General features: G+C 45.1%; 1 protein-coding gene across 1 annotated transcript in view; it reads right to left on the bottom strand.

Moving 5' to 3' along the window:
• LOC140480811 (disintegrin and metalloproteinase domain-containing protein 12-like) overlaps positions 1-22,707 on the bottom strand; it is a 230,747-nt gene that overhangs the window by 146,441 nt on the left and 61,599 nt on the right. The window contains exon 3 of the mRNA XM_072576233.1: positions 6-82. Coding sequence (XP_072432334.1) covers positions 6-82 — 77 coding nt within the window. The remainder of the gene's footprint in view (positions 1-5; positions 83-22,707) is intronic.

Raw genomic sequence — 22,707 nt, 5'->3', positions numbered from 1 at the left:
CTTACTCGTTGCTGCTGAGGTCCAATGTGCAGTTCTTTCCATCAAGCTCCACCAAGATGGTGAGGTTATTTGAAAAGTTGCTCTGTGTGGGATACAATGAATGGGTTGTTATTCAAATTGATTTACTCACTGAACCTGATGAGTTACACACAGCAGTGTAATTTCTTTAAACAGTAAATGATTGTTCAAATACCTACCTCCCTTCTTTCTAAATGCTGTTTTGAAATTTGCACATGAACCAATGGTGAATTGAATAAACATTTGAAAGAAAGTTAAGTAAATTGAATTTGTTCCTTTGTCTGATGAACCTGTCACATCTGAAAAAGCAGCACTGGCTTTCACTCCCTAGTTTTTCCCAATCAGGTGCTCTCACACTGTGAATAGGACTGACTGACCTCTCAATAGACATTCTGATTTCATCACTGGGAAGGAGTCACACATGGACCAACCAGGATGATTATGGTATGTTCAGTGGCACTAATCCAAATGCTTTCCGAAGAAGCTGACACTGATGGAAAGACCCGATTGTGCCCTCCTGTGCGGTACCATACTCTAATTGTATGGTCAATTTGTCATCATGACTGAATCAAAAGTTTGAACTGAATTTGATGCCACCTGTTTGATCTTTAACCTCTTCATGCAGCTTGAAGAATTTTGACTCAGAGTTGCCAATTGGCCATTCAGAGTTCACTTTCCAATCAGATTGTACTTGTTAACCAATCAGCACTCTCCTCTCGATCAGTGCAAATGTCGCTTTTCCTTTATGTTGGTATTCTTGTGAAAAGAGTTGGTAAAATGTGGTGCTGGGAAAGCTTAGCAGGTCAGGCAGCGTCTGAGGAGCAGGATTAGATTAGATTAGATTACTTACAGTGTGGAAACAGGCCCTTCGGCCCAACAAGTCCACACCGCCCCGCCGAAGCGCAACCCACCCATACCCCTACATCTACCCCTTACCTAACACTACGGGCAATTTAGCATGGCCAATTCACCTGACCTGCACATCTTTGGACTGTGGGAGGAAACCGGAGCACCCGGAGGAAACCCACGCAGACACAGGAAGAACGTGCAAACTCCACACAGTCAGTTGCCTGAGGCGGGAAATGAACCCGGGTCTCTGGCGCTGTGAGGCAGTTGTGCTAACCACTGTGCCACTGTGCCGCCCACAGTGAATGTTTCAGGCAGGACCCTTCATATGGACTGGCGAGGGGAAGGTGGCTGAGAAATAAATAGAGGAAGGGGGATGGTGATGGGATGGGATGGGGTGGTGGAAGGTAGGTGGGACAGCAATAGTGGATGAGGGTAGGCGATGTGATAGGTCGGTGGAAAGGACGATGGTCAGGTCAAGAGAGCGGTGCCAAGTTGGAGGGTTGGATCTGGGATGTGGTGGGGGAGGGGAGATATGGAAACTGGTAAGTTCAATGCTGAGGCTGTGTTGTTGCTGGCTCCTGAGGCGTAGGATGAGGTGTTCCTCCTCCAGCTTGCAGGTAGCCTTGTGTAGGCAGTGGAGGAGGCCCAGAATGGACATCTCATCAGAGGAGTGGGAGTGGGGGTGGGAGGTGGGAGATTGGCCACAGGAAAGTGGGAGTGGTTGGTCTGTACGGACTAGAGATGATCCCTGAACTGTTCTGCAAGTTTGCATTTGGTCTCTCCTACGTAGAGGAGATAACATCGAGAACTTCCTTTGGGAGTCTGTGGCCTCCATTTTAGTTGCAGCAAGGGCGGAGAGAACGAAAACTGATGGGTGGGTGGGGGTCGCTGCCAGGTAGGCAAACAAATAATTAAAAAACCTTCCCTCTTGAGTCTGCAGCCTCCATTTTAATTGCAGCAAGGGCGGAGCGAACAAGGAAGGTAAACAAACTATTTAAAAAGCTTCCCTCAGGAGGCTGTGGGGTCCATTTTAATTGCAGTGAGGGTGGAGAGCATGACGACTGGGAGGCTGCCAGGAAGGTAAGCAAACCGCATAAAAGGCTGATATATTCGGGCATTGGCTGAACCCGAGACACTACCTGTCTAGTATTTCCCACCCTACCTCCTCCTCTCATCAAAAAAAGACTGTGGTGTGTTGATAAGGGAAGGATTTTGGTAAGTTAAAGTAAGTTGGTAAAAAGAAAACTTCTCTTTCCTTTTTTGTGACTTTTGTCTCAACTTAGGTAAAGCTTAAGATGGTAGGAGATCGCAGACCCATGCTATGTTCCTCTTGCTCAATGTGGGAGCTCAGAGACATTACTAATGTCCCTGGCTCCTTCACATGCAGGATGTGTGTCCAGTTACAGCTCTTGTTAAAACTGCATGACAGCTTTAGAGATGCAGATTGACTCACTTTGGATCATCCGCGATGCTGAGGGGATTGTGGATAGCATGTTTAGTGAATTGGTCACACCGCAGATTAGAATTGCTGAGGTAGAAAGGGGATGGGTGACCAAAAGGCAGAGACAGAGCAGGAAGGTAGTGCAGGTGTGCCCTGTGGTCATCTCCCATTTTGTTTACCATTTTGGATACGGTTAGGGGAGATGGATCAGCAAGGGAAGGCAGCAGTAGCCTGGTCCATGGCACCGTGGCTGGCTCTGCTGTTCAGAAAGGTGGGAAAGAGAGTGGAAGGGTTATATTCATAGGGAGTTCAATTGTAAGGGGAGTAGTTAGGCATTTCTGTGGTCAAAAACGAAACTCCAAAATGGTATGTTGCCTCCCAGATGCACAGGTCAGGGATGTCTTAGATCGACTGCAGTAAAATCTCAAGGGGAAGGGTGAATAGCCAGTTCATATAAGCACCAATGATATTGTTAAAAAAACAGGATGAGTTCCTACAAGCAGAATTTAAGGAGTTTGGAGCCAAGTTAAAAAGTAGAACCTCAGAGGTAGTAATCTCAGGATTGCTGCCAATGTCATGCATTGGTCAAAGTAGAAATGAAAGAATAGGCGGGACAAATGTGTGACTTGAGAGATGGTGCAGGAGGGAGGGGTTCAGATCTTTGGGATATTGGGACCGGTTCTGGGAAAGGTGGGACTATTATATATTGGATGGTCTATACCTGGGCTGGAGTGGAACCAATGTACTTGGGGACGCATTTGCTAATGCTGTTGGGGAGGGTTTCAACTAATGTGGCAGGGGGATGGGAACCAAATGAGAAGGCTGGTGGACAGGAAGGAGGCAGTAACTAAAGCCTGTAAGGAACTAGATAATGAAGTCAGCGTGACTAAGGGGAAGAGTAAGCAGGGGGCAGATATTGAATGCAAATGGACTGGTGATCTGAGGTGCACTTGTTTTAATACAGCAAGTGTAGTCGGTAAGGGAGATGAACTATGGGCTTGGATTAGTCCCTGAGAGTGTAAAGTTATTGCTGTTTCTGAGAATTGGTTGAGGGAGGGCAAGATTGGCAACTAAATATCCCAGGATATCGATGCTTCAGGTAGGATGGAGAGGAAGATAAAAGGGGTGGAGGAGTTGCATTACTGGTCAGAGAGGATAGCACAGCTGTGCTGACGGACGGCATGATGGAGGACCCGAGCAGTGAGGCAATATGGGCAGAGCTCAGAAATAGGAAGGGTAAGGTAACAATGTTGGGGCTATACTACAGGCCTCCCAACAACAAAGGTGAGGTAGAGGTACAACTATGTAGAGAGATTATAGAAAGATGTTGGAGCAATAGGGTGGTGGTGATGGGAGATTTTAATTTTCCCAACATTGACTGCGATTCATTTAGTGTTAGAGGTCTAGATGGAGCAGAATTTGTAAGGTGCATCCAGAGGGTTTTCTCAGGCAGTAGGTAAATAGTCCAACTTGGAAGGGGCCATACTGGACCTGCTGTTGGGGAATGAGCCCGGCTGGGTGGTTGAAGTTTTAGTTGGGGATTAGTTTGGGAATAGTGATCACAATTCCATAAATATTAGAATACTCATGGACAAAGATGAGAGTGGTCCTAAAGGAAGAGGGCTAAATTGGAGGAAGGCCAGCAATACCAAAATTCAGCAGGAGCTAGGGAATGAAGATTGGGAGCAGCTGTTTGAAGGGAAATCCACATTCGATATATGGACTGAAGACAGACAAAGCCTTGGAAGAATATTGGGAATGTAGGGCCAATTTGAAATGAGATATTAAGATGGCTAAAAGGGGTCATGAGATATCCTTAGTGAGCAGGGTTAAGGAAACCCCTAAAGCCTTTTATTCATATGTAAGGAGCAAGAGGGTAACTCGGGAAAGGGTTGCCCACACAAGGACAAAAGAGGAAAGATATGCGTGGTGTCAGAGAAAATGGATGTAATGCAGTGGTATTCACCGAGGAGAGGGTCATGGTGGACATTGAGGTTAGGGATAGATCTTTAATTACTTTAGGTCAAGTTGGCATAAGGAGGGAGGAAATGTTGTGTACTCTAAAAGGCATTAAGGTGCACAAGTCCCCATATCCAAATGGGATCTATCCCAAATTTTGAGGGATGTGAGAGGAAATAGCTGGGGCTTTAATGGATATCTTTGCAGTGTCCTTGAATGCAGTGGTGGGGGGTAGGAGGGAGGAGCGGTCCAAGACGACTGGAGAATTGCTAATGTTGTCCCCTTATTTAAGAAGGGTAGCAGGGATAATCCAGTTAAGTACAGACCTGTGAGCCTGATGTCAGTGGTAGGGAAGCTGCTGGAGAAGATACTGAGGGATAGGATATATACCCATTTGGAAGAAAATGGGTTTATCAGTGATCGGCAGCATGGTTTTGTGGGGGGAATGTCATATCTTACATACGTAATAGAATTCTTTGAAGAGGTGACAAAGTTGATTCATGAGGGAAGGCGGTGTGGATGAAATATATATATGGACTTTAGTAAGGCGTTTGATAAAGTTCGAGGAGAAAGTGAGGACTGCAGATGCTGGAGATCAGAGCTGAAAATGTGTTGCTGGAAAAGCGCAGGTCAGGCAGCATCCAAGGAACAGGAGAATCGACGTTTCAGGCATCAGCCCTTCTTCAGGAAAGTTCCTATGATAGGCTGATGAAGAAGGTGAAGTCACATGGGGTCCAGGGTGTTCTGGCTAGATGGATAGAGAACTGATTGGGCAACAGAAGACTGAGTAGTTGTGGAGACCTGTAACCAGTGGTGTCCCACAGGGAGCCGTGCTGGGGCCACTGTTGTTTGTGATATACATAAATGATTTGGAGGAAGGTGGAGGTTGCCTCATTAGCAAGTTTGCAGATGACACTAAAGATTGGTGGAGTGGCAAATAGTGAAGGGACTGTCAAAGGATACAGCAGAGTATAGATAGATCAGAGTTGGGCAGAAAAATGGCAGATGGAGTTCAAATCAGACCAATGTGAGGTGATGCTTTTTAGAAGATGCAATTCCAGAGCGAACTATCCAGTAAATGAAAAAATCCTGGGGAAAATTGATGTAAAGAGAGATCTGGATGTTCATGTCCATTGTTCCCTGAAGGTGGCAATGTAAGTTGATAGAGTGGTCAGGAAGGCATACGGCATGCTTTTCTTCATTGGACGGGTTATTGAGTACAACAGTTGGCAGGTCAAGTTACAGTTATACAAGACTTCGGCTCGGCAACATTTGGAATACTACGTACAGTTCTGGTCACCACATTACCAAAAGGATGTGGATGCTTTGGAAAGGGTGCAGAGGAGGTTCACCAGGATGTTGCCTAGCATGGAGGGTATTAGCTACAAGGAGAGATTGAGTAGATTAGGATTATTTTCAATAGAAAGGAGACTGGCATGAAGCCTACAAAATCATGAGAGATGTAGACAGGGTGGATAGCAAGAAAGTTTTCCCAGAGTAGAGGACTCAGTTACTAGGGGTCACAAGTTCAAAGAGAGAGGGGAAAAGTTTAGGGGAGATAGATTGGGAAAATTCTTCATGCAGAGGGTGGTTGGTGCCTGGAACGCATTGCTAACGGAGGTGGTAGGGGCAGGAATGATAGTGTCATTTAAGATATATCTCAACAGATCCATAAATGGGCAGGGAGCAATGGGATACATATCCTTAGAAAACAGGCGACAGGTTTAGATTGAGGATCTGGATTGGCGCAGGCTTGGAGGACCGAAGGGCCTGTTCCTGTGCTGTAATGTTAACATAGAACATAGAACATAGAAGAATACAGCGCAGTACAGGCCCTTCAGCCCTCGATGTTGCGCCGATCAAAGCCCACCTAACCTACACTAACCCACTATCCTCCATATACCTATCCAATGCCCGCTTAAATACCCATAAAGAGGGAGAGTCCACTACTGCTACTGGCAGGGCATTCCATGAACTTACGACTCGCTGAGTGAAGAACCTACCCCTAACATCAGTCCTATATCTACCCCCCCTTAATTTAAAGCTATGCCCCCTTGTAATAGCTGACTCCATACGTGGAAAAAGGTTCTCACTGTCAACCCTATCTAACCTCCTAATCATCTTGTACACCTCTATCAAATCACCCCTAAACCTTCTTTTCTCCAATGAAAACAACCCCAAGTGCCTCAGCCTTTCCTCATAGGATCTTCCTACCATACCAGGCAACATCCTGGTAAACTTCCTCTGCACCCGTTCCAGTGCCTCCACATCCTTCCTATAGTATGGCGACCAAAACTGCACACAATATTCCAGATGTGGCCGCACCAGAGTCTTATACAACTGCAGCATGACCTCAGGACTCCGGAACTCAATTCCTCTACCAATAAAAGCCAGTACGCCATATGCCTTCTTCACTGCACTATTTACCTGGGTGGCAACTTTCAGAGATCTGTGTACATGGACACCAAGATCCCTCTGCTCTTCCACACTACCAAGTAGTCTACCATTAGCCCAGTAATCCATCTTTTTATTACTCTTACCAAAGTGAATCACTTCACACTTAGCTACATTGAACTCCATTTGCCACCTTTCTGCCCAGCTCTGCAGCTTCTCTATATCCCGCTGTAACCTGCCATATCCTTCCTCACTGTCTACAACTCCTCCGACTTTCGTATCATCCGCATGTTCTTTGTCTTTGTTTCTATGAGAGCAACAGATGCAGTAAATGGGGTTTGAGGATATGCAAGTACATTTCTGCCGGATTTGGAATGATCCGTTGTGGCCTTGGATGGAGGGAGGGGGAGGTGTGGGTGCAGGTTTTGCATCCCTTGCGGTAGCACGGGAAGGTGCCAGATATGGAGAGGGAGTTGGCGGGGGCGTGGACCTAACAAGGGAGGTGTGTGAAATGTCCTGATGACTTTGAGATGAAAGTTTTTAACAGATTTTTCTTTAACAACAGTATTCTGCAGTCATGTCTTTCCCCTTACCTGTTCCTTGTATACTTGTGTGTACATGTTGTGAGTTATCACCCACAGTGAACACTTGACCTCTTAACTTGAAAGATAGTTTTTTGCAGGTCATTTACAAACTGGACTCCACAAGTGGAGGGTTTTGTGCGGAATCAGATCAGAACCAATTTTAAAAGAGAAATTCTCCTGCTGAATTCTCCTCTCTGTCTGGTTTCAACATTTTCGAATAGAGAAAAGTAAGGACAATCTAAAGCAGAATTCTGAAACTGGATTCAAGTGAAAGTTTATGGATACTGGACTGAAAGGTAAGTGTGGGACATTTTTGGGTTGGGTAGGATTGAGGACTGCAGCCACTGTAGTTGGGTGGGAGGGCATGTGCCTCAGTTATTGGGGTATGGAGGCTGCAGGTTGCGTACATTAGGTATTAGCCAATGGATCCTCCAAATGAGGTGGCTCCCCCTCCCTTTGGTACCCTTCCCACTGAAGAGCCAAAATGTATCTCTCTAGTCTGCTTCAATCTGAGCCCGCCAGTCACATGCTTGAAGGCACATGTCAGTCTTAAACTAGTCAGTGGTCAGCCTGGTCAGAACCTCAGTGTTAAAGGTGAGACAGACTGGCTGATAAACAAAAACCCAATCCCTCTCCCTACACACATTAAGATTGGCAGCAGCTCAGCATGATGGTGCATTGGCCATTCATTTTGTTCTATCTCACCCATCCTGGACCTGAAATCAACCCGTGCAGAGGTGAGGTGGGGTGGTAGTGAGGAGTTTTAATACACTCCCACATGGCTGTTAAAGAGGAATGGGTGGGTTAAACATGGTGAGAAAGGAAATACAAAGCAGTTAGTCATCGTTGAAAGTGTCTAAATGACAAGATGGGGAAGAAGGGTATTAAAGGTTGCTAAGAGATGGAATCAACTGAGATGATGGGTTCTGGAAGCTTTTCTGACTTTTCAGAAAACAGAGATACAGCATGTTTTGCTCCAGCACCATTTGAGAGTGTGTGGCTTTCATATGGTCCACAGGCTTGTTCAGGACCATCGCCCCTACCCAAACCTATACATCACTGAATCTGACCTCAACTTGACCATGCCTCTTCCCAATGCATGACAATTTCCATGGTCCTTACACCAGCAGTGAGTTTGAGTATTTTGTAAAGTCGAATGGGATTTGGCATCAACCTGTCTCTCTCACTTGGCAGAATCTTGTGTGTGGCTTTGGTGTTCTTGATCCTGTTTCATTCTCCCGCTAGGTCTGGGGTGATCAAACTTAATCTGGTGAGGAGTCTTCCCATTAGCAACTGTCGTTGCATTAAGGATGGCTCTATATTCAAATAGAATCTGGGACAGTTTGGAATCTAATGAAGCTGTAGACTGTTTCTTTAAGCCTGTCTTCAAAGTTTGGACTGCTCTTTCTGCCAAACCATTGAACGATGGATGGTACAGAGCTGTTCTTATGTGCCAAATCCCATTCGACTTTACAAAATACTCAATCTCACTGCTGGTAAATGAAGATCTGCTGTCTAGGACTAACATGTCTGGAGTCCATGAACTGCAAAAAATGCTTGCACAATATTTAACATCATCATGTGTGACAAATTAACTCTATGCATAGTCAACTACTTTGAGTGAACATCTAGAATGATGAAGAACATTGGGCCCATGAATAGACCAGCATAGTTGACATGTAACTGAGTCCAGGGTTTACCCAGCCATTCCCACTGATGTGGGAAAAGCTGCTGGTGGTAATTTTGTCCTTGCTGACCCTCTGGGCACTGCATCATCAATGCAACTATGTCTGTATCCAGTCCTGACCACCAGACAGAACTTCTTCCCAACACCTTCATTTTGGAGATCCCTGGAAGACCCTGGTGAGGTTCAGCCACAATTTTGCAGCGACCTTTGCTCGGGACAATCAGTCTCACTTCCTATAACAATATGCCATCCTCTAACATGAGCTGGTCTGTCCGGGTTAAAAGGATTTCATTTCTGTCTGGGATGACCACTTGGTTTCCCCAGCTGTTTCTGATTTATCAGGAACAGATCTTGCTGTGTCCATAGTTCTGATATTGTCAGCTGTGACTGAGTGTGTCCAGAAAATTTAATATCATTACACACTTTTGGTGTTACAACGGTGGTTTACCTGCTAACAGGAGGTGGCTCAATGCGTCCACATTCATTATTCGACCTCCTGGATGGTGTTCTAATTTGTAATTATTCACACGAAGTATTACAGCCCACTGCTGAATGTGCCTTGAAGCTATGGGCAGCACTGCCTTGTCCTCTTAAAGCAGACCAAGAGAGGTTTGTGGTGCACTATTATCACAATTTTCATCCACAAAGATATTGTTGGGACTACTAATCCTTCTTCCTCTAACTGAGTGTATTTACTCTCTGCATAAGCTAAGGGTTGTTCTTCTCAATTGGGCCACCCCGTGGTATTTGAGCTCATACCACGCTGATGCTGTACAGGGAGGCATCGCATGTCAGTATCAGATCTTTCTTGGGATATAATGTGCTAACACCTTCGAGGATAATAGCTGTCTCTTAACTTCACTGGAATCTAGGGCTTGTCTATGTGACCATTTCCAAGGCAGACCCTATTTTTTAGAGTTGATGCAAAGGTGCAAGAATGGAAGCCAGGTTATCAATGATCTTGCTGTAATAATTTACCAGACCCAGAGATGAACTAAGCTCCTGGACAGACATGGGCTGAGGCACCTTTGATCATCCTCTCTTTATCTTCCAACAGGTATAACCTGGTCATGCCAACTCTGTAGCTCAAGCAGAGATGTGGAGCACACATTATTCCCTTCCTAAGCAGATGCCCACATTGGAAAAATTGATTTAGGACTATAACCAAGTTCTCTAAGTGTTCCTTATTAATATTCATTCTTATTACCATTGCATCCATATAAATAGCGACATGGGGTAAATGTTCTTTGTTCTGCATCATCCACTGAAAAGTGGCATAGACTGATAATACCCCAAATGGCAGTATCACGTACTGGTACAAACCCGTATGAGTAATAATTGTTGCATATTTCTGGGACTCTGGTAATTGGCTTTGTGCATGGGAAATCATATCTCACAAACCTGATTGAGTTTTTTGAGGAAGTAACAAAGAGGATTGATGAGGGCAGAGTGGTAAATATGAACTATGTGGACTTCAGTAAGGCGTTCGACAAGGTTCCTCATGGGAGACTGATTAGCAAGGTTAAATCTTACGGAATACAGGGAGAACTAGCCATTTGGATACAAAACTGGCTCAAAGGTAGAAGACAGAGGGTGGTGGTGGAGGGTTGTTTTTCAGACTGGAGGCCTGTGACCAGTGGAGTGCCACAAGGATCGGTGCTAAGCCCCTTACTTTTGTCATTTACATAAATGATTTGGATGCGAGCATAAGAGGTAGATTTAGTAAGTTTGCAGATGACGCCAAAATTGGAGGTGTAGTGGACAGCAAAGAGGGTTACCTCAGATTACAACAGGATCTTGATCAAATGGGCCAATGGGCAGAGAAGTGGCAGATGGAGTTTAATTGAGATAAATGCAAGGTGCTGCATTTTGGGAAAGCAAATTTTAGCAGGACTTATACACTTAATGGTAAGGTCCTAGGGTGTGTTGCTAGGTCAGGCTCACCGGTCTATACCGGTGGCTTGTCTTTACCACCCTTCTTAAACAGTGGCACCACGTTTGCCAACCTCCAGTTTTCCGGCACCTCACCTGTGACTATCGATGATACAAATATCTCAGCAAGAGGCCCAGCAATCACTTCTCTAGCTTCCCACAGAGTTCTCGGGTACACCTGATCAGGTCCTGGGATTTATCCGCCTTTAACCATTTTAAGACATCCAGCACTTCCTCCTCTGTAATCTGGACATTTTGCAAGATGTCACCATCTATTTCCCTCCAGTCTATATCTTCCGTATCCTTTTCCACAGTAAATACTAATGCAAAATATTCATTTAGTATCTCCCCCATTTTCTGTGGCTCCATACAAAGGCCGCCTTGCTGATCTTTGAGGGGCCCTATTCTCTCCTGAGTTACCATTTTGTCCTTAATATATTTGTAAAAACCCTTTGGATTCTCCTTAATTCTATTTGCCAAAGCTATCTCATGTCCCCGTTTTGCCCTCCTGATTTCCCTCTGAAGTATACTTCTACTTCCTTTATACTCTTCTAAGGATTCACTCGATCTAGCCTGTCTATGCCTGACATATGCTTCCTTCTTTTTCTGAACCAAAACCTCAATTTCTTTCGTCATCCAGCATTCCCTATATCTACCAGCCTTCCCTTTCACCCTGACAGGAATATATTTTCTCTAGATTCATTTCCGAAGGCTTCCCATTTTCCAGCTGTTCCTTTACCTGCAAACATCTGCCTCCAATCAGCTTTTGAAAGTTCTTGCCTAATACCGTCAAAATTGGCCTTTCTCCAATTTAGAACTTCAACTTTTAGATCTGGTCTATCCTTTTCCATCACTATTTTAAAACAAGTAGAATTATGGTCGCTGGCCCCAACGTGCTCCCCCACTGACACCTCAGTCACCTGCCCTGCCTTATTTCCCAAGAGTAGTTCAAGTTTTGCACCTTCTCTAATAGGTACATCCACATACTGAATCAGAAAATTGTCTTGTACGCACTTAAGAAATTCCTCTCCATCTAAACCTTTAACACTATGGCAGTCCCAGTCTATATTTGGAAAGTTAAAATCCCCTACCATAACTATACTATTATTCTTACAGATAGCTGAGATCTCCTTTCAAGTTTGCTTCTCAATTTTCCTCTGACTATTGCAGGGTCTATAATACAATCCCAATAAGGTGATCATCCCCTTGTTATTTCTCAGTTCCACCCAAATAACTTCCCTGGATGTATTTCCAGGAATATCCTCCCTCAGCACAGCTGTAATGATATGCCTTATCAAAAATGCCACTCCCCCTCCTCTCTTGCCTCCCTTTCTCTCCTTCCTGTCGCATTTGTATCCTGGAATATTAAGCTGCTAGTCAGGCCCTTCCCTGACCCATGTTTCCATAATTGCTATGATATCCCAGTCCCATGTTCCTAACCATGCCCTGAGTTCATCTGCCTTCCCTGTTAGGCCCCTTGCATTGAAATAAATGCAGTTTAATTTATTCGTCCTACCTTGTCCCTGCCTGCCCTGACTGTTTGATTCACTTCTGTTCTCAGCTGTATCTGTCTCAGATCGATCTCTTTCCTCACTATCTCCCTGTATCCCACCCCCCACCTGACTAGTTTAAATCCTCCCAAGCAGTTCTAGCAAATGTCCCTGCCAGTATATTAGTCCCCTTCCAATTTAGGTGCAATCTGTCCTTCTTGTACAGGTCACTTCTACCCCAAAAGAGATTCCAATGATCCAAAAATTATGAATCCTTCTCCCATACACCAGCTCTCAGCCAAAGATTCATCTGCTCTATCCTCCTATTCCTGCCCTCACTAGCTCGTAGCACTGGGAGTAATCCAGATATTACTACCCTTGAGGACCTCCTTTTTAAATTTCTACCTAACTGTCTGTAATCTCCCTTCAGAGTCTCAACCTTTTCCCGTCCAATGTCATTGGTTCCAATGTGGATAGTGACCACCTGCTGGCCCCTCTCCCCCGTGAAAACATTCTGCTCCTCTCTGAGACATCCTTGATCCTGGCACCAGGGAAACAACACACCATTCTGCTTTTTCTCTGCTGGCCACAGAAACATCTGTCTGTACCTCGGACTACAGAATCCCCTAACACAATTGATCTTGTGGAAGCTGACGTACCCCTCGTTGTTAGTGTTTTTGGAGATAAGTCTCTTGATTAAACTTAAAATATAAGCCACAGATATTAATTTAACCTGGGCAAATTAACTACTGCAGCCTTTCTCTTGGACAGACTTAAAACAACAATTAACTTATCTGATTCTGTGCTGTGAACTTTGCCCAACAGTTCCTCCAAGATTAGTTGTGAATTTCACTGTTTGTTAATTTTCCCAGATGCACTCCGATGTCCAGCGATACACGAATTCAACCAGCGAAGGCAGTAACTGTGCAGGTTTTCTTTCTTTCTCTCTCTCTCTCTCTCCTGCACTGTCATCACCATGTGCTTCCTTTGCCTGTTCTTCTCCCTTTTAAACTGCTGTTGTTTTGACTTTTTTTTTCCAAAGTTCCAAAATAATGCAACAGCATATGAAACAGTAATTGCTGCTCCTGGAATTCAAGGAAATCACCTCCAGCACCTAAAATACCTCAAAAAAAAGGAGCAGCTCTTACAGCTAGAAATTTTTCCCGTCCTCCATTTTGGATTACCCAGAATCCATTCAGATAAATGCTTGGCACAACATTGAAGGCTGAAGGGCCTGTACTGTGCGATACTTTTCTGTGTTCTGTGATATTGTGTCAATAACTGGTCGTTACCAGGAGAATGAGGGAAGAGGAGGACGAGTCAGAGAGATCAAACATGGATGTAAGACAGGACATACCTTCACAAATCAGTAAGTGGGGTGGGGGTCTGCTGTTTCTTATCAACCTCCCCCCTCCACGTTCCCCTCCCCCGTCCCCCCCAAGCCAGTGAAAATGTCTTGTACTCTCTTTACATCACAGAGTTCCCTATAGAAAGGGGGTGCCCTGAACAAGGTCAGTATGATTTTTCAGCCACTGACCCAGCCCAGCAGCAGCAGCAGAGTTCTGTCCTGTCCTGTCCCCTTCCTGTCCCTTCCCCTCCCCTTCCTGTACCATACTGACCTTGGGCAGTTACAGTCCCATTATAACCACTCCATCACAGTTTGTACCACTCTGCAGCTTATGTGACATGGTGAATGAGAGCAGCTATCAGGAGATTGTCTGTTCCTTCTTCAGCTCAGGGTGAGAGAAAGATTGAGGTGCTTTCTCCTTTTCAGGCTCGAGCTTCTTCTAGTTTTTTCCAAGTCTGTGGTCACCTGCACAGATTCCAACGCAGTCCTGAATTGTCCTGACTAAAGAATCAATCTGAGGACAGTTCTGGACATCCTGCCTGCATCAAACACACACATCAGCAGTGCCTTGCTATCTCACAGTCTCTCCCACTGCCTGAATAACGCCACATTGTGGACACAACCCACAATCTGTCCTAGAAACTCATTTTTAAAACTGCAGCATCTTCTTCCATAGTTTTAGTCATTCAAAATGGTAGCTCTTCCCATTTATAATCCACAGTCAAAAAACAAACCATCTCTGCATTGACATCATGTGGACTAAGTAAGACTGGTATCTGTAATGCTGGGGACAACTGGGGATCATTCATTCAGCTCTCTCCAAATGCTTCAGCCATATCTTTTGCATTGATGTGCTGGGCTTTTCTATGACAGGGAAAGGGGATATTTGTGGAGCCTCCTCCTCCAGTGAGTTGTTTAATTGTTCTCCACCATTCACCAACTTACAAGACAACCAGTATTACCAGCAAGTGATAGAACTTGGTAATCCCTCAACCAATGGGTCAGATCAAATTTGCAGTCCTTGGGCAGCCATTGCTCCCCAAACCTTGAAATTCTCTCCATCAAATGCCACCCTTTCTATCTACCATGGGAATGTACCGCTGCTATACTAACTGCTGTGTACATACCGCCACAAGCAAAGTTGAGGAAGCTCTGGATGTTCTGTACTCCACCACTAACATTCTGGAGACTGAATACCCTGAGGCCCTGCTATTGTAACTGGTGGTTCAATCAAGCCAATCTAAGGAAGGTGTTGCCCAAGTACCACCGGAACATTACCTGCCCCACCAGGGGCCTGAACATTTTAGACCACTGCTACACCACTGAGAAGGATGCCTACTGCTCCATCCCTGCCCTTATTTCAGGAACTCTGACCACGATGCCATGTTTCTTCTCCTGGCTTACAGGCAAAAGCATAAACAGGAGACCCTCCCCTTGTGGGTCCAGTGCTAGTCAGAGGAGGCAGAGGATCAACTCTGGTGCTGTCTGGAATCAGCTGATTGGGCCATGTTCAAACAGCCTGCAGGTACCTTGGACGGTATTCCACCACCGTCACTGACTTTATCAGCAAGCGTGAGGAGGATTGCATACCGAGGAAGTCATTCCTGGTGTTCCCCAACAGGAAACCCTGGATTAATCAGGACATATAGAACCTGCTAAAAACCAGGCATGAGACCTTCAGACCAGGAGACCCCAGCCAAGGACCATTACTGATTCAAACTAGAGACCCAGACAGACACCTTGCAACTATAGCAAGGACTGAATGACATCACCGGTTCTAAAAAGAAACAGTGCACGGTAGTAAATGATGACATATCGGATGACATATCCCTCCTAGATCGCCTCAACAGATTCTGTGCTCGCTTTGAGCAGAATTTTGGGGGAGAGGTAACACCTATTAGTTCTGACTAACTTATCCCAACAGTCACTGCATCAGAGGTCAGATCAGTTTTTCTTCATGTCAATCCAAGACTGAGTAAGAGGTTGTGCACTCAGAGCATGTGCAGATCAACTGGCAGAGGTCTTCTCCCTGCAGCAGACCACTGTCCCTGCCTGTTTCAAGAGGGCCAACATTATTCCTGTGCATAAAAAGGCTCATGCAGCATGTCTCAATGACTACCGCCCAATGGCCCTAAATTTAGTTGTCATGATGTGCTTTGAAAGGTTGGTTATGGCAGCCTCCCCACGACTCTTGACCCACTCCAATTTGCCTATCAGACCAACCGATCCACATCAATGCTGTATCACTTGCCCTTCACTCCTCCCTAGAACATCTTGACACCAAGGACAGCTCCTTAACAATCCTACAGGGAGAACTAGCCATTTGGATACAGAACTGGCTCAAAGGTAGAAGACAGGGTCGTGGAGGGTTACTTTTCAGACTGGAGGCCTGTGACCAGTGGAGTGCCACAAGGATTGGTGCTGGGTCCTCTACTTTTTGTCATTTACATAAATGTTGTGGATGTGAGCATAAGAGGTACAGTTAGTAAGTTTGCAGATGACACCAAAATTGGAGGTGTAGTGAATAGGGAAGAGGGTTACCTCAGATTTCAACAGGATCTTGACCAGATGGGCTAATGGGCTGAGAAGTGGCGATGGAGGTTAATTCAGATAAATGTGAGGTGCTGCATTTTGGGAAAGCAAATTTTAGCAGGACTTATACACTTAATGGTAAGGTCCTAGGGTGTGTTGCTGAACAAAGAGACCTTGGAGTGCAGGTTCATAGCTCCTTGAAAGTGGAGTAGCAGGTAGATAGGATAGTGAAGAAGGCGTTTGGTATGCTTTCCTTTATTGGTCAGAGTATTGAGTTCAGGAGTTGAGAGGTCATGTTGCAGGTGTACAGGACATTGGTTAGGCCACTGTTGGAATATTGCGTGCAATTCTGGTCTCCTTCCTATTGGAAAGATGCTGTGAAACTTGAAAGGGTTCAGAAAAGATTTACAAGGATGTTGCCAGGGTTGGCGGATCTGAGTTATAGGGAGAGGCTGAACAGGCTGGGGCTGTTTTCCCTGGAGGGGAGTCTGAGGGGTGACCTTATAGAGGTTTATAAAATTATGAGAGGTATGGATCAGGTAAATAGGCAAGTCTTTTCCCTAGGATCGGGGAGTCCGGAACTAGAGGGCATAGGTTTAGGGTGAGAGGGAAAAGATATAAAAGAGGCCTAAGGGGCAACGTTTTCACGCAGAGGGTGGTACGTGTATGGAATGAGCTGCCAGAGGAAGTGGTGGAGGCTGGTACAATTGCAACATTTAAGAGGCATTTGGATGGGTATATGAATAGGAAGGGTTTGGAGGGATATGGGCCGGGTTCTGGCACGTGGGACTAGATTGGGTTGGGATATCTGGTCGGCATGGACGGGTTGGACCGAAGGGTCTGTTTCCATGCTGTACATCTCTATGACTCTAATTGTAGGTAAGCCTGGCTCACGTCCAGCTTTGTGAAGGACAGCCTCCATGCCAGCTTTGTGTACAAGCCCTCGATGTGAGGGATTGGGTATTTAATCAGCAGCGAGAAGCAGTTTACCATTTACAAAGGCAAACCGACTCTTCAGGCTTCACGAGCGGTACAACTGGTGCTGCCCAATCCACAGACTGTACAGGTTTGATGATTCCTTCACTTTCCAATCTTCTCATTTCTGCTCCTACATTTGCACCAAAGACAAATAACACAGGGTATCATGGAACATGCAAGGTGGCCCTCACTCCTCTCATAATTCCCAGACCTTCCTGTAAACCTCTCAGGCATTTTCTAATTGGGAAATGTTGAGTAAATCTAGGTGAATGTCTCTCCCAAATAGCTTTTTACTACAATCAGTGGTAACTAAATCAACTGCTTCTCATAAGAGATGGGAACTAAAGTTGTACTGTTAATCTGTAAAGGGTCCCCAGTATGGATTCTTAGCCTGGCTGAGGTCTTGCACAAACTTATAAATGGTAGTCCAGGGGAATTTAATTGAAGACAAGCTCCTTGATCACTGATACAGATGAGCTAGTATCAGCCTCTATTAGAACTGGATGACCATTTAATGAGATGTTTATGCTGATTGGTTCTGAGTTTGATGTAGCTAAGCAATTTATCTGTTTCAAACCAGATGTAGGTGGACTCTCCAGCATATAAACTCTCCTGGAAACCAGCCTATGTGTCAAGCTACTCAATTTATATCTAGTAGGACTCTTTAGTTGTCTCGAATCTGCACACCAGCAGCAACTACAATGGCCTCCTGGACAGGATCCTCAAGAAATTTAACCTTATGGCCAGGTTTTGTTTTGTTTTAGGGTTTTGCTGTGGGCTGACCTGGAGTTCCTCTGTTTAGGATATGTCCTGAGTGAGGCTGTGCAAGTGCCTGTATTCAAGTAGTGTTCCCCACGCTAAATAAGACTGGTGAGGATGTCTACTTCCAACAGAAAAACCTGCAACTCATATGCTCCACTTACTATATTTTCCAATGAGAAAGCCAGCTGTAGTGTTTGTTTGAAATCCAGTTGGGCTTCAGCTAGTAGGTACTTTTGCACACTTACATCATTAATCCCACATACCCCCCCCCAAGTGATCTCTGAGCATCTCATTAAAGGTTAAACCAAAATCACATGCATCTGCCAGTTCTTATGGTCTAAAATCCCAATACAGATTCCAATGGTTCTTAAATTTCAAAATAAAAATAATCATGTCTCAGAATTAAGGGAGTCTTGGGGTCGTAATATTGTTCAGCTAAATCCATCAAGGTGAATTTAGCATTTTATTGGTTTTAGTATTTGATGCCTCAGGGAAAGTCAAGTTCCTAATAACTGAAAAAGCTGCAGCTCCACAGGCTGTCAGGGAAATCACTTGTTGCTTTTTTGTCTGCTCCAATGTCACTTGCCTGGAAAAAAAAGTATGCATTCTTTCCATATACTGAGCTCAGTCTTCCGCAGCCCTGAAGTGGGGCAAGCTTCCCAAATAACAGCATGATACCAGAACTGAAAGACAACTGTTGAGAGTTTCTTCAGGAACATGCTTGACTCTTATCACCACTGAAATATCTCCAAAGAGGCCAGTATCCCATCAAAATACCTTTATTTTGCATGAAGAGTCCTTGACTTCTGTACTGCCTCTCCATAGTCATCTCAGAGTGCCAGAATCTCTGACACTTTTCATCTGTCAGCCAGGGCTCCCTGATTCAACATAGAACAGTATAGTACAATATAGGCCCTTTGACACTTGATGTTGTGCCGACAATTTATTTAACTCTAAGATTAAACTAACCTACATACCCTTCATTTTACTATCATCCATGTGCCCATCCAAGAGTCACTGACTCTACCCACCACTCACTGTGTAAAGAATCTACCCCTGAAATCTCCCCTAAGTTTTTCTCCAAACACCTTAAAATTATTCCCCCTTGTGTCCTGAGAAAAAGCCATTTCTGCCCTGGGAAATGGTCTCTGGCTATCCAGCCTTTCATCATCTTGTACACCTCTATCAAGTTGCCTCTCACCTTTCTTTGCTCCAATGAGAAAAGCCCTAACTTCTCAAGTTTTCTTCACAAGACATGCCCTCCAGTCCAGGCAGCATCCTGGTAAATCTCCTCAGCACTCTCTGAAGCTGCCATATCCTTCCGATATGGAGGTGAGCAGAACTGAACCCAATATTCCAAGTGTTGTGGCTCTTAAACTAAATTCCCCTGCTAATGAAAGCCAAAGTACTATATGCATACTTAAAGCCCTATCAACTTGGGTGGCAACATTGAGGGGTCTATGGACATGGACCCGAAGATCCTTCTACTCCTCCACACTGCCAAGAATCCTGCCTTTAACCCTGTAATCTGCATTCAAATTTGACCTTCAAAATGAATCACTTCACACTTTTTCTGGTTGAACTTCAACTGCCACATATCAGCCCAGTTCTGAATTGAATTGAATTTATTGCCATGTGTACCGAGGCACAATGAAAAGCTTTGTCTTGTGAGCAACACAGGCAGATCACAGAGTGAAATAGCATGGATAAGTAATAATAGGTAAGCAGTGGCAAACAAAAATAGGTACAGGCGAATGCGAGGAGTTTGTGAGTTCATTCAGTATTCTAACAACAGTAGGATAGAAATGGTTAGGAAACCAGCTGGTGTGTGTGTTCAGGCTTCTGTACCTTCTCCCCGATGGTAGAAGTTGTAGAAAAACATTGCCAGGGTGGGATGGATCTTTGAGAATGCTGGCGGCCTTTCCTTGACAGTGGGCCTGGTAGATGGATTCTATAGATGGGAGGTTGGCCTTTGTAATTGTCTGGGCCGAGATCACCACTCTCTGTAACCATCTCAGATCTTAAATGGTACAGCTGCTAAACCAGCAGGTGATGTGCCATCGAGAGCATTCTGTCTGGGTATATCTATAAAAGTCATGCCAAATTTCCTCTGCTGCCAGTGGAAGAAGAGACAATGTTGGGCCTTTGTAACCAGTGCGTCCACATGAAGAGTCCAAGGAAGCTTGTTGTGGATGACCACTCCCAGGAAGCTTGACACTCTCCACTCGTTCTACCTCTGTGCTGTTCATGTGTAAGATGGCATGACTAACATCCTGCCGAAAGTCCGTAATGAGTTCCTTGGTTTTGCTGGCATTGAGAGCTAGGTTGTTCTCAGTGCACAATTTTTCCAAGTCTTCCACCTCCTGTGTGTAGTCTGTTTTGTTGCCATCTCAAATTTGACTGACGATGATCGTGTCCTCAGCGAACTTGTAAATGGCATTTGTCAGGTATTTAGCGACAGTCATGTGCATACATGACAGTAGAGTACAGTAGCATCCCTAGGGGGCTCCAGTGTTGAGTGTTAGTGAGGATGAAATATTGTCCCTAATCTTCACTTATTGTGGCCTGTGAGTCAGGAAACTGAGGAAACAGTTAGAGAGTGGGGCTTAGTCCAAGATCACTAAATTTAGTAATCAGTCTTGAGAGGATATTAGTGTTGAAGGCTGAATTGTAGTCAGTGAGTAGAGTCATAGAGATGTACAGCATGGAAAAAGACCCTTCGGTCCAACCCGTCCATGCTGACCAGATATCCCAACCCAATCTAGTCCCACCTGCCAGAACCCGGACCATATCCCTCCAAACCCTTCCCCTTCATATGCCCAACCAAATGCCTCTTAAATGTTGCAATTGTACCAGCCTCCACCACACCCTCTGGCAGCTTATTCCATATACGTACCACGCTCTGCATGAAAAAGTTGCCCCTTATGTCTCTTTAATATATTTCCCCTCTCACCCTCTAGTTCTGGACTCCCCAATCCCAGGGAAAAGACTTTGCCTATTTACCCTATCCATGCCCATCAATTTTGTAAACCTCTATAAGGTTACCCCTCAGCCTCCAATGCTCCAGGGAAAACAGCCCCAGCCTGTTCAGCCTCTCCCTGTATTTCAGATCCTCCAATCCTGGCAACATCCTTGTAAATCTTTTCTGAACCCTTTTAATTTTCAGAACATCTTTCCGATAGGAAGGAGACCAGAATTGCACGCAATATTCCAACAGTGGCCTAACCAATGTCCTGTACACCTGCAACATGACCTCTCAACTCCTGAACTCAATACTCTGACCAATAAAGGAAAGCATACCAAACGCCTTCTTCACTATCCTATCTACCTGCTACTCCACTTTCAAGGAGCTATGAACCTGCACTCCAAGGTCTCTTTGTTCAGCAACACACCCTAGGACCTTACCATTAAGTGTATAAGTCCTGCTAAAATTTGCTTTCCCAAAATGCAGCACCTCACATTTATCTGAATTAACCTCCATCGCCACTTCTCAGCCCATTAGCCCATCTGGTCAAGATCCTGTTGAAATCTGAGGTAACCCTCTTCCCTATTCACTACACCTCCAATTTTGGTGTCATCTGCAAACTTACTAACTGTACCTCTTATGCTCACATCCACAACATTTATGTAAATGACAAAAAGTAGAGGACCCAGCACCAATCCTTGTGGCACTCCACTGGTCACAGGCCTCCAGTCTGAAAAGTAACCCTCCACGACCCTGTCTTCTACCTTTGAGCCAGTTCTGTATCCAAATGGCTAGTTCTCCCTGTAGGATTGTTAAGGAGCTGTCCTTGGTGTCAAGATGTTCTAGGGAGGAGTGAAGGGCAAGTGATACAGCATTGATGTGGATCGGTTGGTCTGATAGGCAAATTGGAGTGGGTCAAGAGTCGTGGGGAGGCTGCCATAACCAACCTTTCAAAGCACATCATGACAACTAAATTTAGGGCCATTGGGCGGTAGTCATTGAGACATGCTGCATGAGCCTTTTTATGCACAGGAATAATGTTGGCCCTCTTGAAACAGGCAGGGACAGTGGTCTGCTGCAGGGAGAAGACCTCTGCCAGTTGATCTGCACATGCTCTGAGTGCACAACCTCTTACTCAGTCTTGGATTGACATGAAGAAAAACTGATCTGACCTCTGATGCAGTGACTGTTGGGATAAGTTAGTCAGAACTAATAGGTGTTACCTCTCCCCCAAAATTCTGCTCAAAGCGAGCACAGAATCTGTTGAGGCGATCTAGGAGGGATATGTCATCCGATATGTCATCATTTACTACCGTGCACTGTTTCTTTTTAGAACCGGTGATGTCATTCAGTCCTTGCTATAGTTGCAAGGTGTCTGTCTGGGTCTCTAGTTTGAATCAGTAATGGTCCTTGGCTGGGGTCTCCTGGTCTGAAGGTCTCATGCCTGGTTTTTAGCAGGTTCTATATGTCCTGATTAATCCAGGGTTTCCTGTTGGGGAACACCAGGAATGACTTCCTCGGTATGCAATCCTCCTCACGCTTGCTGATAAAGTCAGTGACGGTGGTGGAATACCGTCCAAGGTACCTGCAGGCTGTTTGAACATGGCCCAATCAGCTGATTCCAGACAGCACCAGAGTTGATCCTCTGCCTCCTCTGACTAGCACTGGACCCACAAGGGGAGGGTCTCCTGTTTATGCTTTTGCCTGTAAGCCAGGAGAAGAAACATGGCATCGTGGTCAGAGTTCCTGAAATAAGGGCAGGGATGGA

Source organism: Chiloscyllium punctatum, chromosome 1 (assembly GCF_047496795.1).
Source record: "Chiloscyllium punctatum isolate Juve2018m chromosome 1, sChiPun1.3, whole genome shotgun sequence".
Lineage (NCBI taxonomy): Eukaryota > Metazoa > Chordata > Chondrichthyes > Orectolobiformes > Hemiscylliidae > Chiloscyllium > Chiloscyllium punctatum.
This window is presented reverse-complemented; position numbering and strand designations above follow the sequence as displayed.